Source organism: Ochotona curzoniae, unplaced genomic scaffold, assembly GCF_017591425.1.
Source record: "Ochotona curzoniae isolate NIBS_2020 unplaced genomic scaffold, NIBS_Ocur_1.0 scaffold_4506, whole genome shotgun sequence".
Classification (NCBI taxonomy): domain Eukaryota; kingdom Metazoa; phylum Chordata; class Mammalia; order Lagomorpha; family Ochotonidae; genus Ochotona; species Ochotona curzoniae.
The window spans coordinates 44,215,237-44,231,415 of NW_024467119.1; the positions used below are offsets into that span (position 1 = coordinate 44,215,237).

Here is a 16,179-nt window from a genome sequence, read left to right on the forward strand (position 1 = left end):
GCTGGCTGGGAATTTCCCCTCAGAAACAGAAACCCACTGTTTCTGAGGTCATTCGTTGATTTATTCATTCAACAAATACTTTTTGAGAATCTACTCCTCCAGAAGACAAAATCGAATTAAGAATTGTTCTTTGTGGATAGATAAAAAAAGGTCTCAAACATCCTTTCTGTTCACCACAAAGTAAAACTCCAGAATCCTCCCTAAGTATTAAGAAGCAGTTTTATATCCTGACTCCATTATGTGTTAGTCCTTCACAAAAGAGCTGATGAAGAATGCCTCTTGAATGATTTCTTTTTAAAGATACCAAACTTTTCTTCTCATTGAAATCCCTTGAGCTCTTCGAAAATACAGAAGAAGCAAAAAGCAGCTCCAATCCAACCCTGGGGTCTTTGTTAACGAAATGTGATCTGTGTGGTCAAGCTCTGCCTGTGCTGTTGAGCCAGCACTCACAAGACGAGCCTGTCTCCCAACCTCCCAGCTGTCCTGTCTCTGCAGGGGAAACCACATTAACAATATCAGGAATCTCCCTTCCTTCCCTTTCCCAAGAAGCCATCTCTCGGGAGTCAACCTCCAGGTATGCCAAGTGTTTGGAATAGATCTATACATTAGCGAGAAATCAGTGTCATCTGGCGGTGACACAGGCTGTGTTTATGGGAGTGGCTGTTGTCACTGCGTGAAAACCTGAAGAGCAGCCTACCTCAGTTGGCCCCGCATACATCATGGGAGATGGGAAGATGGCCACCACGGTGGTTTCAGGATTCAGGATGCCTTCCTCGAGCACGGCGGCATGCTGCTTCATGCGCCACATCAAAGGAACATCATCATCCTTTGTCCAGCCTCCAAGAGGGTGGAGGAGGAGGACTGGACGCCGGTACCCTCTCTCGAGCAGCTGCTTGTGAGTGTCCTGCATTAACAGAGCATGTCCATTGTGCACTGGGTTGCGTAACTGGAAAGCAAAGACAGCATCTGAAAAGAGAATGTCAAGAATTAAGCAGAGTACATTTCTCAAAGGTGAGCACTCTTCCTTGAAGCTTGATACCAAGATGGAGCGAATATATGCATACTCTAAATTCAAGCTGGCCCTGCCAACGTAATTTAGAAAGCAGAAAAAAATTACCCAAGTTCTTGGTCCCCTGCACCACTTAGGGTCCCATATGAAGCTCTAGCTTGGGCTGCTCTGAATGGGAGGAGAGACACAGACCTGGATATTTCTCTGTCCTTTGGAATTTACTTCAAATTTTGCCTTACATATGGACATCCAAGATCAAAAAACTCTTCTGACCATTTCCTAGGAGTCCCAAACTCCCCTGCCCCAGATCGAGAAGCAAGTTCACTTCTGACCCTGCCTTTCAAATCAGAACAGATGAAAACTGTCTACTGGGTAGCAGAACTAATATTCTTCAATTTAGGAAATTATTTTTCCTGGCTTAATCTGTCATTCTGATTCTTGCACAACTTTTAGCGCCACATTGTATCTCTTGCCTCTTTCCCTTCCTTTATGCTGCCTCATCCTTATAAACTGCCCTGAACCACTGCTTCTATTATTAGGCACCAATGAATGCTTCTGCTGTGCTTAGAGAAGGCCAAAGGTTAATTTTAATAGTCATAATTTTTATTTCTATCTAGCTTTCTGTCCCCGGGCCTGACCTCAGCGCAGTACATTATAAAGCTGTCAAGACCACGAATAAGGCAAACTCCTTTTGTAAAGGTGCACAATGTATATTTTAATCCCTGCAGGCTACAAGGTCCTTATACCGGCCGTGAAATACAGTTTTTACCACATTGATCTTGGTACAAAAACAGCCAAACATAATGTACCAATGAACAAATGTGGCAGTTTTCCAATAAAGCTTCATTTACAAAAACTGACCACAGGCCAGATCTAACCTTCAGGCTCCAGGGTGCTGACCTCAGGAAGATAGCACATGCTGAGGTGAAGTAAAGAGTGGTGTGAGGGAGGTGTGGAAGCGCGCATCCTACCTATGCTGGCCAGATGCTCATGAGTGAAAAGTGAAGCCATCGGTAACATTCTACAAACAAGCAGTGTAAGGGACTGTGCAAGGCTGTCGGGGAGCAGCGTGGCAGGCAGAGAGGAGGGACAACACATCAGGGCACCTGGCCAGGGGCATGTTCCCTCAGCTCCCATCTAAGACGGCAGTCACCAATCTATCTGTCCCTCTGGATACCAGACAGGCTCATACAACCTGCACACTGGTAAATGAGGTCACACTGTGTGACAACAGCAGACAGATGCTGCCCTTCCCTGAAACCTTTCCCTATCCAGCAGCCACGTGCCTGGGCTACTGAGCAGGGCTCCCCATGTGAGTGACTTGTACATCTGCATTTCTCCCCACAGCTCAGACCATCTCTCCACCTGCCTTCAAAAGCTCCCTATTCACCTCAAATGCAGTTCTTGCCAGCCAGGCACCATTGCACCCCTGGTCCTGCTCCATACCCAGAGTACAACAGCAGCATCACCTACCTCCGATCTTCTACTGCTTGCCTGCTCCACCCTCCCCATGCAGTGAAGTACAACTCTATTTTCTGTTGCTAACATGCACAGCCATACCCTGTCTCCTCATAGGACTTACCCCTTTAACTGGACTCCCTCCCCAATCCTGCCTCCACACAGCTCCCAGAGTGGGCAAAGGCAGGGGAGGAACTAGTTGGGGACAAGAAGACAGTCCAGATCCAGGCAAGCTGTTCCCAGGAGCTTGTAATACAGCCAGAAAAGAAATTAAGCATCCACTAACAGGAGACTAAAAAGTGCAAATTAAAAAGGAACGTCATTCCCTCTAAGTCTGGCTGACACGAATTCACGTGCTAAATCAGTTCCTCATTGCCAAACAGGTGCATTCCTGTTCACATGGTCTTGAACTTCCCATTGCCTCTGCCATGAAATTCTGCCTGTCTTCAGAGTCTTAAGGCCTGTGAGCCATGACATTGATCTTTCTTGTTTCATCTGTCACCTTTAGTTGTTTGAAGTAAAAACCATGAAGAAAATGTGAGAGGAGGGGCCTGGGATATCAACATCCCATATGGGTACTGGTTTGAGAGCCAGCTGTTTCACTTCCAATCCAGCTCCCTAATATGCATGGGAAAGCAGCAGTAGATGTTCCAAGTCCCTGAACCCCTGCACCCTCATGAGGTCCAGAAGAAGCTCCTGGCTCTTGGTTTTGACCACACACAGCCCCAGTCACTGTGGTCATTTAGTGTGTGAGCCAGCAGATAGAAAATCTCTTTCACTGTAACTCTGCCTTCCACAAGAAGAAAAGTATATCTTTAGAGCAAGAAAATCTAAGGGAAAAGTCATTCACAAATACTCTCTTCTATTGTTTCTTTGGTTATTTGCGTTCTTCTACTTCTTTTGGTGTATATATGTTTGTGCAATTAACATCTAATATACATGATGTTTCACACTCTGCTTGGGCACTTCAGTCTAACCACCTATTTCTGACATCCCGGGGGCCTCTTTGAGCAACAGGGTGCATTGTTGGGCCTGTGCAATTCTTTCTCTATATCCTCATTCAGGAAATTTGCCCCTTCACCTGGATGCAATTATTGTTCACACACAGATGGCTTCTCTTAGCCATATCTCTAAGCCCTTATCCTCTAATTCATCAGTAACAGACTGATTATGAAAAACATGTTGATATGCATCGCTCATCTCTTCCTCCATTCACTCAGTTATTCCACCTTCACTGTCATTGTCACATCAGAAGCCAAACTCAGGTCAAGCCTCCAAAGCGACTTCTTTCTCCTGCAACTGAAGGATTCCCAGTATGAGGGATTCTTGCCCTCTCCTCTGGATCCTGCCCTACCTAGCACAGGAACCACACACTTCAGAAACAAAGTTAAGTCTAAGTTCTTTCCTTACAGCAGCTAGGTGGGAAGAATGTGGGGAGATTCTTCTGAGCATCTCCTGTTGGTGGGAGAGAAGCGGAAATGCTGACTTCCCTCGGTTACTGCAGGACGCGCCACAATTATACTGTCCAGTAGTGAGGCTGGCAGGGGCAGTGGTGGCTCTGTAACTGTCAGGTGTGTGCCAGGACACTGCAGTCCAAGGACTGAATCAATGGGGTGATATCCAGGAAACTCTCCCAAATCCTGATCTCCCTTCCCCAGATAATTTGAGAACCGTGCTTCAACACAGCCTTGGAGTCCCAGTACGCATCCCAATCACAGACCCAGAGTGATCACTGCTGCCTGCCCCCTTCTCATTTCTCTGTCCTACATACATCAGTAACTGGTTTGGCCTCCTTTTTCAGTGGCCTCCAAGATCCACCTGCTATTTTATCCACTCTCAAGCTCCAAGACCAGGTATCTCACATTTCCCATAACCAACATGGCAGCTAATCAAGATGGTTCTGGTGTAGCTCCAGAGTTGTCAGAAGAGAGAGGGGGAGAGAGAGAGTGTGTGTGTGTGTGTGTGTGCACATGCACATGCCCATCTGCGTTTGGGGGAGTTTTTAAAAAAGAATTTGGGAATACAGAAGAATCTGCTCCATAACTCTCATAAGTTATCAGTCCTTTGTTTTGTTAAGACTTATTTATTTTGCTTGAAAGTAGGAATTACAGAGAGAGACATGGGGAGAGTCGGGGGAGGAAGAGAGAGAGGGAGAAATCTTCTATTCACTGGTTCATCCCCCATACAGTCACCATGGCCAAAGCTGGACTGGTTGGAAGCAGGGAGCCAGGAGCTTCCTTGAGATCTCCAACATGGGTGCAGGGGGCCAAGGAATTGGGCAATCCTGGTGCCCATATGGGATGCTGGTGCTGCAGGCAAGAGATTACCCTGATAAGCCACCGTGCCAGCCCAAAACTATCAATCTTTTATGTAAGCTATGACGGGGAGGAAACACTAAGAGGCCACTGAGGAAGGCATTCACTAGAATTTCTCACGGCCTGGAACTCTCGGCATCACCCCAAAGGATGGTGGAAATGGACGGTTTCCTACCTTCACACTACAAATGCTTTCAAATGAAGTGAACCGCACACCACATAAGACTTTTGGCCAACCCAGCTCTGTGTTTATTCTCTACTCCCCCATAGTGTTTGTTTTATGCTGCCCTAGACTAGGGAGGGGGGGTCCCCTTGGGGTATCCTCCTATTTCCAGGACAGGAAACAGGAGCAGTGAGCAGAGGGAGAAAAGCTACTGGCAGAGCTCAAGCCCCATGGCACACAAGTCATTCAGCCTGTGCCAACTTCCCCAACAGCTCACTCTGGCCCAGCACCCCTCATAGCTGCAGCTCCCACCTCACCGAGCAACCAGAGTTTCCTCCCTTGTCCCATTATGCTGCAGGTTCCTGGGTGTCTCAACAATCCCACCGATGGCCTTCCCTAACCCTGTCTTTTCGACACATTCCCTCTGCTAAGGTATGTCCACAGCCTCACCTGAGGGAGGGTCCCATCTTCTGCTGGACCTTGACTGAGAGAAGCTCCCCTCAACCAATCTCAGACCACAACATCTCCAGCTTGCTGAGGGTCAGTCAGGAAAGCCCACTGACTTCACAGACAGGCTTCTGCTCCTGCCAGCCTTGCCTACAGTATCCTTCTAACATCTCCATTCATTCATTTAAAACACAATGTGTAATTCAAAGGCCCCACAAAGTGTTCTCCATTTACTACACAACATACTGCCATGCACTAATTTAAAGAAACTGTGTTGACTTTTCCCTCTGTAATCAGCAAGACAACAACACTCCGTGTGTAATAAGTGTTAACAGGCTCTTGACTTGGCTTAAGTGAAGCTCATTCTTCCCTTCCAGGATATGGGTCAATTCTCAGCAATGCAGTGAACCTGCCATCTGGAAAGGTCTCACCTTGCAGTCGCTGAAGCCTCAAGCCTTCCAGCCACAGAACTGTCTAGAACAGCCCAGCTGATTGCATTAACCAGCAAAAGACAATGGCCCACAGGGGCTAATCACAATCACTTCTAAGATGAAAGGAGTAGGAGAAAAGAGAGAAGAAATCGCACGCTTTCTCACCCTAAAACTCAAATAGTTGGCTTGCCATGGGCTTCCTAAAAGAGCAAGCAGGAACTACAAAGCAAACGCCTTGATCTGTTGCTTATTTGCCCTTGCCTAAAGTGGAAAAGTAAACAAAGCAACACCAGAAATCGTTGTTGTTTGATGTAAGGCTAATAACTGGCTCTCAGCTACTTTAAACAAACTTGCAATCGCTTATTATGCAAGAAATTCTCTAAATGACTTAAAATGTTTGGCTCACCAGAAGAGTGCAAAACAGATGTAATACAAAACTTTGTAATTAAGAACCAAAAAGTTCCTTGATAAGATCCTTCAACAGTGCCAAAAAATAATTTACCAACATATTCCAGATATGATTTCAAATTTTGGCAACAAGTTAAATAAGGTGGTCTCAGCAAGTTCTCAATTAAACATGTTTCTGTTTGCCAAGAGGAAAAAAAAAAAGAAATATACATGTAACAAACCATCACATGCTTCTGGATGCAAGTCACAAAAGGCTCAAAGAGAAGTGTCTTACATAATTTAAAAATACATCTCTTCTTTGAATAATAAATCTGGAAATAGAGGACTTCAAAATCATATCAATAATTGTTTTAGAACATGTGCTAGCATCTGTGGAATTGTCATGGATAAAAAATGGCTGCAGGAGCTCCAAACGCACAATACCCAAAGCAAGAAGAAAAAGAATGGCAGAAAGGCAGGCGAAGGAAGTGGTTTTTATTCAGGGACAGGGGAAGGTGAGATGGGATATCATGACATATGTCTTGTCGTGAAGGGAACTCTTTCCCAGAAGTCCCCCTTTATATATCTCACCAGCCAGAATGGACATAACATTGATCTTAAATCACACACTGACAACAGAGAATGGGGTGCTGTAATTGGGTTATATCAGTCATTACTCATTCCCCTGTTCAGCTTTAACACACATCTTATAATAAACACATAAAGGTCAATTTGTTACTGGCATCCATCTTCAATTCCATATGCAATGCAGTATTAGATCAAATTATTCTAATATAACAAAACTGCACAGGTAGGTTTTAACTGCCTTTCCTTATGGAGTACATTGCTAAATTTACATTCACGAGCACTCGTCATGCTGTTTTACATTCTGGAAGCGCTGGAAAATACCTGCTAGAACTCTCTCCAAGTTGCCTCATATTACATATTTAGGCACACATCTTACCTGCATTCATATCTTTAAACTTTTGCTTTAGCTCAGTAGGAGTAAGACGATATTGATCCAGACCATCATTCCAATAAATTCGGTCCAGGACTTGAAGATCTCCTCCAATCAGCCAATCTCCTTGCTCCATAACCATCTGTTAGAAACAAAAAGAAAACGTTTTTAAACACACAGCAACACTACAACAAGAACATTGCTTTCAACATGCTAAATACATTGGTAAATTCTCACCTTACACTTAATGGTAAATTTGAAAGGGCTTAGCTGAATGGAGATTAAGAGGTGATGGAGAATCAGAATCTATTTCGTAATCTCTCATAGAGCTTGTGAAACAATTTTCAGTATTTACACATGCAAAGTAAACAAAGCCAATGTGAATGGTTACTCCAGTAACACAAGCACTCTGCATGACTGCCTTGTGCTGATTAGTGGGGTGATTGGTGATCCTGGCTCAACCAGCTTTGTGTTCTCTGATCGCAATTTCTGAATATTGATCGCTGTGTTAGCCACAAGTTCAGCCCAGTACTACCTGAAATTCCATCATTCATCTTTCTCCTGCATATCAAAGGAGGAAATGGTGCCCCCCAGGACCTGTCCACCACGCACCACAAGCCCACCCTGTTCCCCACACTGCTTTGCCTTCTGTATCAACAACCTACCTACCTTCTAAATCTTAGTGTACCTTGAAATACCTAACAAAAATGGAGAAATGTGACACATCAGCACATTCAATATACAATGTTAATGAGCCACTTTGGGGAAGACGAACCATGTTTAGCTTTCATATTAGAAATGCAACATTAAAGCTCAGAAAGAACCAACTGCTTTGGCTTGGGCTCCCAGAGTACCTCTTCTCACTGGGGGTACATGATTCACATGGGATTCCACTGCTGAACTATGAATACCAACAATATAAACCCTGTGCCTGTCATGTTCTCAGTTCTACCTTCCCAGATCCAGCACCAGGTCCAGCATCTGGCAAATCATAGTAGATATGTTTCAAATAACTATCAAGTAAATATTTATCTGGGCCAAAATGACAGAACCAACCATATGCTCAACACACAATCTGAGATCAGGTCTCATGACTGCAAAATATCATCAATCTCCATGAAAGTGTCCACAAACAGGCAACCTGTAGATCCCCACACAAACCGCAGCTAGGTTTACTCCGGACCTTGATGTAGGGGTGGTTCTTGCAGGTTGTCCCCCACTGTCTGGCACAGCGCTCCTCTTTCCTGTGCTCATAAAACTCGGGATTGCGAAGAATAGCCACCCGGCGGCCTTCGTACACCAGAGAAAACGCCGTACAACCATCCAGCCTCTCTTTATCTTCGTGAGTGGCTGTCAGAACTATAGGCACTGACAGGTTAATGACACCCCCTGCAGGGCACAAAAGAACAGAAGGCACACAGCTCTGATTACTATACAGGTCTTTCCAACAGCCACCTTTCCATTCCTGCAATAATAAAAGGATCTGTGTTAGATGGTACCTGGCAAAGAAAACTGGCAGAGGAAAAAAGCTCCAAGGTTGGAAGAAACAAGAAACCACCCCAGGAATTAAAATTAAGAAAGTAACAACAGAATCAACCCCGCATATAGTAATACTCTTATCTCATCAAACTGTCTTTGCCAGGCAGGAAATCTTCAGTACACCATTTCATTAAAAAAAAATGCTTAACAAAGAATGACCAGTTGGTTAAGCTCAATGTCCCTGAAAACATCATATGAATCCGTAATACATGGAAAAGACAAATAACTACACTGCCAGATCTTTCCAAGAAAATTTAATTCCTTGTTGGTTAATAAGATGACACAAGTATCACAATTGAAAAGTCAAGTATATACTTGACTCTATTGAGTATACTTAGGTATTCTTGAGACAGGAAGACAAAAACATCTACAGAAATGTATCATTGTTGTTGTTATTGTCATTATTATTATTATAGTTGAATGGAACTGATGCCAGCTATTACTGGCCAGAGGCAAAACCAGTGGCTGTTCCATGCAACCAAAATGTGTTGCTAGATCAAAGTCATAGGCTCAATTCCCGACATTTCAAGCTATAATAGCATACACAGTTCAGAAAAATAAAATCCACTTTCAAATTCATATTTCATTTATTTATATACTAAAACTATCACACTTTATGGAGAATCATGACATGTCTTCCATGGACAAAATATATCAACAAAATCAATGGCAATTTAGGCAAAACTTACTTTAAAACTTGGCTACTTTTGAAATTACCCCAACTATGTAGTTTAATTGAAAAAGTAATAGGTAGATTTGTACCAGGCCCAAAGAGAAAAACAATCACTACTAAGCAACCAGACTTTACCACTATTTCAAAGGAGAAAATCACAATGCAATGTTTAATTCCTCATGCTCACACAGGGCTAAAAATGAAGTTTTATCTTGATGCAAAAAAGTTTGAAACCTGTGCAATTTTTTTAAATTAAATAGTTCATGGGGGACTGTTCTTGCTGTATTGCAAGTTAAGCCACACTTGCAACACTGGCACCCCATACCAGAGGGTTAATTCTAGTAGAGACTGCTCTGCTTCCAATCCACCTCCTGCAAATGAGCCTAGGACAGCAGCAGATAATAGTTCAAGTACTTGAATCCCTGCCACCCACATACAGGAAATCCAGATGGAGTCCCAGGCTCCTGGCTTTGGCCTGCCCAGCCCTGGTCACTGCAATCACTTGGAAAGTGAACCAGCAGGTGGAAGAATGGACATTTGTCTTTCTATCTCTCTTTCTATCTCTCCTTCTGTCTCTCTCTCTCTTTCTCTCTGCCTTTCACATAAATACATAAGTCTCTACTTCAACAAGCAACAATGAAAACTAATCAGCATTTCAAACAAGAAATGAAGTGCAAGGATAATGCCTATTATTTAAAAGAAATGCAAGGATTTCAAAAATATTTTTTCATCAAATGAAATTTATCCTTCCATTCTGCTTTTCATGAGTTTTCTGAAGTCACTGCACATGTCCTTTAATGTTTCACCCCGCCCCCGCCAAAAGAAATGCTAATATACAAGAACTTGGTAACAATTTAGTTGGATTATGTAAAATTGAAAATATTTTCTTTAATGCAGTAAATTAATTTCACAACCAGTATACAACAACATAAAGTTAAAGGTAGCTGGAATGTAGTAACAGCATGCTAAACATCGACTTTTATGGCAATGCTCTGTGATGTAAAAGAAGAGGAAGAACCAAGCTTTTAGTCACGTATTCAATGACTCATTCACCTGAAATTTTGAGGCACTGATCATAATACGGACCTGGCTGAGTACGTGTGAGGGTTGCTGGATTTCAAAGTCCTGGGATGGCACATACATGATGAACAGGGACTAAACTGGGTCATTTCCATACACAATAGAATTGAGAATATAGCAAGACTTACCATCCAGAAGACAATCAAAATGAAGGCACTGCAAGTATTCTCTCTCTCTCATAAAGCCATTGAGTGGGGTTGCCCAGCCTTCTGCCAACACCTGCACCCACTGCATATCCACCTACAACATCAGAAATTCAAGCAAAAATTCCATTTCACATGTTGAGCAAACAAGAGGCCTTTAGTTTTTGAAATCTGAAAACAGTGAAAGCAAGCAAACAGAATAGATGCACCAGAAAAATAAGGCTTTTCCTCAGAAATTTAAGTAACATTGGGTCTCCAAGAGGATCTAATAAGGATCTCCTAAATCAGTAGTTATTAATTTGTATCACTATTCACAGAAAGGCTATTAAAAGGCAGACCGTTGCGCAGGTATGGGAAGGTGATAGCAGTACATCACAGCAGGTTACGCTGGTGCTTTCAATGCTGGCATCCCTTAGAGTGCCAGTTCAAGTCCTGGCTATTCGGCTTCTGTTTCAACCTCCTGTTAATACACCTGAGAGGGAAGCTGAAGAAGTCAAAGTACTTGATACTCATGTGGGAGATGAGGGTGGAGTTCCTGGTTTCAGTGTGGCCCACCCCCTGCCACTGCAGCCATGTGAGGACTGAATCAGCAGAAGGAAGATCTCTCAGCTGATTTCCTCTCTCTCCCTCTCCCAAGCACACACATCAATAAATAAATCTTTAAAAAATATATGAAGATCACTTCAACCCCAGAGTTTCTGATTTCATATACGTGCTTGCAGGCTAAGATGTGGTCTCCCTAACATGTTCCCAGATGATCTGAACAGTGACAGACTAGAAACTGCTCTGTGACAGCCACTGCCTTAAGACAAATGTCATTTTCAAGAAACAGGTGCACCCACCAAAAAACTCAAAGTTCCCACCTTGTGACAAAATTACTCTTCACTGAACAAACTGCTCTTTTTTAAGCCAGCAGATTTCTAGCATACTCCAGAAGAATGCTGAACAACTGAAGAGTTCTACATTGAAGTATTAATGGAAGCTGGCTAGGCTCGTGTTTCACCTAGGTGACTCAGCAAAAGTCCCTGAATATAATAACCATACGTAGAGTCGTATCGTTTGTTCTAAAAGCAGCAGAGAACTTACTTTATTAATTTTCAGTGCTGGTAATGTTTCTGCATCTGTTTTTGCCAAATGAAGCTTATTTTCTGGCACATACAGTTCCTTTACTTCATAAGAGGCATCCACAGGTACAATATCCTATAACGCAGAGAGAGAGTATAATTAAATATTGAACAACTTAAGAGTTCTCCAAAGGTAAGAATCAACAGTTCAAACTGAGACTTGAAAAAGCAGAAAAGATTTTTTTTCTATAGTAACAAATTTCACACAGGTTTTTTGAAGCTTCCTTGTGTATGGCAAAAGCACACAAGTGCAAATAAAAGGCAATGTCAAAAGGGAAGCAATGCTAACAAGAATTCAGGACCCAAAAAATGATTTCAAACATAATCATCATTTTCTTAAAGATATCATGAAACCATTTTACTCCAGCTTCCTCTTAGTGCCCCTGAAGTCACCCCCTACTCCTGTAAGGTGGCATCCAGACATGTCAGGACAATGCCAGCCTGAGTCCTGAACGGGCTCTTGGTGATTACAGCTTCCCCAAACATCCTGGGAGGAAACACGGGTGACACAACAATCCACACTGCTCACATGTTGCTCTTCTGGAGATTCTACAGGTTGCTGTGTAACAGTTACACTTGTTGCAACCACAGAATAAGTAATCAATCGGAAAAGATAGGCCAGTACTGTGGCAAAGTTGGTAAAGCCACCAACCTGCGCTGCTGGCATCCCCTCTGGATGCCAGGTTGTATTCTGGCTACTCCACTTCCATTTTAGCTCCCTGCTAACGGCCTGAGAAAATCAATGCAAGATAGCTCAAGTGGTTGGGTCCCTGCAGCCATGTGAGACCTAGATGAAGCTCCTGGCTTGTGGGCTTCAGCCTGTCCTTGCTCTAGCCATTGCAGTCATCCTGGGAATGAACCGATGGATGAAAGACTGATCTCTCTATGTCTCTCTCTCCCCGCCAAACCCACCTCCCGCCAATAAGTGACTTTCAACAAATAAACATTCAAATAAATGTGTTCAAGCACTTTATAATTTACGCATAATCTGTATGGTAATGTCCACAAGCAAACAAATTGGCACTGGTTGAGGGCTTTTCATACATGTGTTCAAGCAATATTTTGCTATTGAAATAAAGTAATGCACAAGGGAATGAGAAGTTAAGCCACAGATGGAAAACAAATACATCTAAGAAGCCTATCTGAAAGAGGACTGTTAGCCAAAACACACAAAGAACTCTTGAATCTCAAGAAAGAAAACAGAAGCTTAAGCTGCCACCTACAGTGTCCAACATCCCATACGGACACCAGGTCAAGTCCTAATTGTTCTGCTTCCCATTTGACTCTGGTAATGCACTCGGGAAAGCAGCCCAGGTTGACCTAACTGCTAGGGATCCTACAACCACAGGGAAGACACGGAAGAAGCCCCTGACTTTGGCCTGACCCAGTTCCAGCCATTGTGGGCATTTGAGGGAGTGAACCAGCCAAGTGGAAGACCTCTACCCTTCTAACTCTCTTTCAAATGAACAGTAAATAATTTTTTTAAAAAAGAAAAAAAATGAACAACTCAACTTTCCAAGTGGACAAAAGACCTAAAAAGACATTATCTCAGCACAGATAAGTATATAAGAGGTTTAAGACCACATGGTATGGGGGAATCATAAGTTCAAACAACAAGATACCCCAACACAGTAATGGAAAGAATAAAAACTCAAATACTGGCAACGCTCAATGTTGTTGGAGGATGAGGAGCAACAAGAGATGATGGGAATGCAAAATGGTACAGCCACTTTGGAACACAGTTTTCATGGCTTGTTATCAAACTAGATGCTCACCACCACACAAAGTATCAATTTCACTCCTCGATGTACCCAAATAAGCTGAAAACTTATATCTGCATAAAAACTTGTAGATGATGCTTTTAGAATCTTTATTCATGATGCCCTCAAAGTTGAAAACAGGCAAGATACACAGATGAATGGTAAGTAAAGGGTATACAATCAGACAAGGGCAGAGTATTTAGCACTAGGAAATGAGCTTACTGGCCATGGCAAGCACAAAACCACTAGGTCAGAGAGGCCAGCATTAAAAGGCAACGCACTGCATGAGTCTGCCTGTGTAATATCAATTTTACTCCGAATCTAAAACTTCTCTAATAGGTAAAGTCTATGTTTTAAAAATGCAAGGGAACACAAAAATGCAATTCAAAATAAAGTATTAACAGAAGTGTCTGTTTTAAAAGACAGTCCTTACTATTTTTCCTGGAGAACATTTTTGAGAGTATTTTTTAATTTGTATTTCATATCTTCGCTGGGAAAATGAAAAAAAGCAGAGCCATACAAGTCTGCCAAAGCTTAAAAAATCATGAAAGTCCTTAGGTGCCTCTATGATATGGACCCCAAGGGACTCTGAGAATCTAGAAAGAATCGTTTCCTAAAGAATCTCCTCCTTTTCTCACTCTGTTCCCTCACTAAATCGTGTGTGAAAATCAGGCTCCTCCCAGGGGTACCCTCAAGCCCCCTGATCTTTCTCATAACAAACCCTACAGTACAAAAGAGTATGAACACGAAGGCCGGGAAACAGTAAAAATCTAAAGACAGAATGAAAAAGAGAAACTCAACCAGCAAAGTCAGCAGCCACAGGCTCCCCAGTGCAAACTTTCTGGAGTCCCCTTTGCCCTGAGTGCCTGTGGCTCAAGGGAGAAAAGCAGAAGAATGCAGGTGTGAGGCACAAACCATGCACAGTCCCTGCTGTGTCACACTCCCTGATCATGTTTCAAAGCTAAGCGCCCAGCAGGTGTCCATAGTCAAAAACCACTGACCCTATATACCTATAGTAATCATCTTTTGAGGGTATTGGAAGTGATCAAAGACATCGCTGCCTCTATAAACAAATACTAGAGCCATGCACTAATGGGCCCTTACTCCCAAAAAAAACCCATGCTACAAAATGCTTGTTACATTTTGCTAAGATGTCAAAGAAGTGATAAATAAATGTGCACAAGTTATACATATTTAATTGTGCACCTGAATAGGAAACCATTTGTAGTAAAAAAAAAAAAAAAAGACTCTAAATCTAGCAAAAGTGGCAGACACTATGGTGTAGTAGATAAAACTGCCACCTGCAGTGCAACATCCCATATGGGCACCACTTTGTGTCATGGCTGTTCCACTTCTGATCCAGCACTGTGTTTATGGCCTGGGAAAGCAGTGGAGGATGGCTCAATTCTTGGGACCCTGCACCCAAACAGGGAACCTGGAAGAAGCTCCTAGCTCCTGGGTTCAGACTGGCTCAGCTCTGGCCATTGTGGTCATTTGGGGAATGAACCAGCAGATTCTGTCTGTTTTGTCTTGTTTTTCTCTCTCCTCCTTTCGTAATTCTTCCAAATAAACGTAAACTAAAATTTTTATAGGAAATCTAGCTAAAGAAATAACTTGAAAGTCCTTTTATGCCTTCCAATTTCAGAAACAATTCAGCTTTTTAAATGATAAAACTGCAGAAAATATGATCTAGAAGTGAGAAAAACAAAATTCCCAACATTCTACATACGGTTATCACCCTATTTTTTTTCTGATCTTATCTTCCAACTGCTCAAATTATACGGTAAATGGTACAAAGCCAATCTTTCAACTCAAAAATAAAATGCAAAATCAGTTTTTCTTAGAACAATATGACATGCATTAAGGGAACTGCACCCACATCCTATATGTGCTCATTAACTTCTTGGACATGTAAAACAAAGCCCCCAAAGACGCCTTCAGGCACACACATTCTGTGCAGCTGCAAAACAAAACAAAAACAATGAAATCTTCCATACCAGGGGAGGGGGAGGGAAAACACTAAAAGTAACCAAAGTTAAACACATATTCAGGCATTCATTAGGCCTGGATAACTTTGCCAAAGAGACACAAAATTAAATAGCCCCATGAATCACAAAATTTAGGGGAACAGCACCTTTAAAACCAAGAGAGAGAACATAGCAGGGGGTCTCCAGGTCAAACATCCCTGATGCTTTCGCCTTGGTCAGTGTAACGACCTCAATCAAGGACCAGTCAGGCAGTTTGTGCTTCAGATCTGAATTCAAATTCTAAGACTGCAAACCTGTCTCCTCCTCCAGAGTGTTTGAAACAGCAGTTAAAATGTCACCTGAGGGCTGGCATCATGGCTCCACAGAGGCAGCCTCCACCTGCAAGAACCAGCATTGGATATGGACACTAGTTCAAGTCCCAGCTGCTCCACTTTCCATGCAGCTCCCTGCTTTGGCCTGAGAAATCAATGGAAAATGGTCCTTGGGCTCCTGCACCTATGGGGGAATCTGGATGAAGCTGCTAGCTCCTGGCTTTGGGTAGGCTAGCTCCAGCCATTGTAGCCATTTGGGAAGTAAAAGAGCAGATGGGCGATCTCATTCTGTCTCTCCTTCTCTCTGAAAATCTGCCTTTCAAATAAAAATAAATTAACACACACATACATTCCGGGGCTGTTGTGACACTTAAATGACTTTGCATCTGCATT

At 42.8% G+C, this 16,179-nt stretch overlaps 1 protein-coding gene across 1 annotated transcript in view; it reads right to left on the minus strand.

The window, feature by feature from the left end:
* Positions 1-16,179, minus strand: part of PAPSS1 (3'-phosphoadenosine 5'-phosphosulfate synthase 1) — a 95,176-nt gene that overhangs the window by 35,196 nt on the left and 43,801 nt on the right. The window contains exons 6-10 of the mRNA XM_040966518.1: positions 11,690-11,803; positions 10,589-10,700; positions 8,352-8,557; positions 7,175-7,310; positions 698-966 (exon numbers count right to left, since the gene is read on the minus strand). Coding sequence (XP_040822452.1) covers positions 698-966; positions 7,175-7,310; positions 8,352-8,557; positions 10,589-10,700; positions 11,690-11,803 — 837 coding nt within the window. The remainder of the gene's footprint in view (positions 1-697; positions 967-7,174; positions 7,311-8,351; positions 8,558-10,588; positions 10,701-11,689; positions 11,804-16,179) is intronic.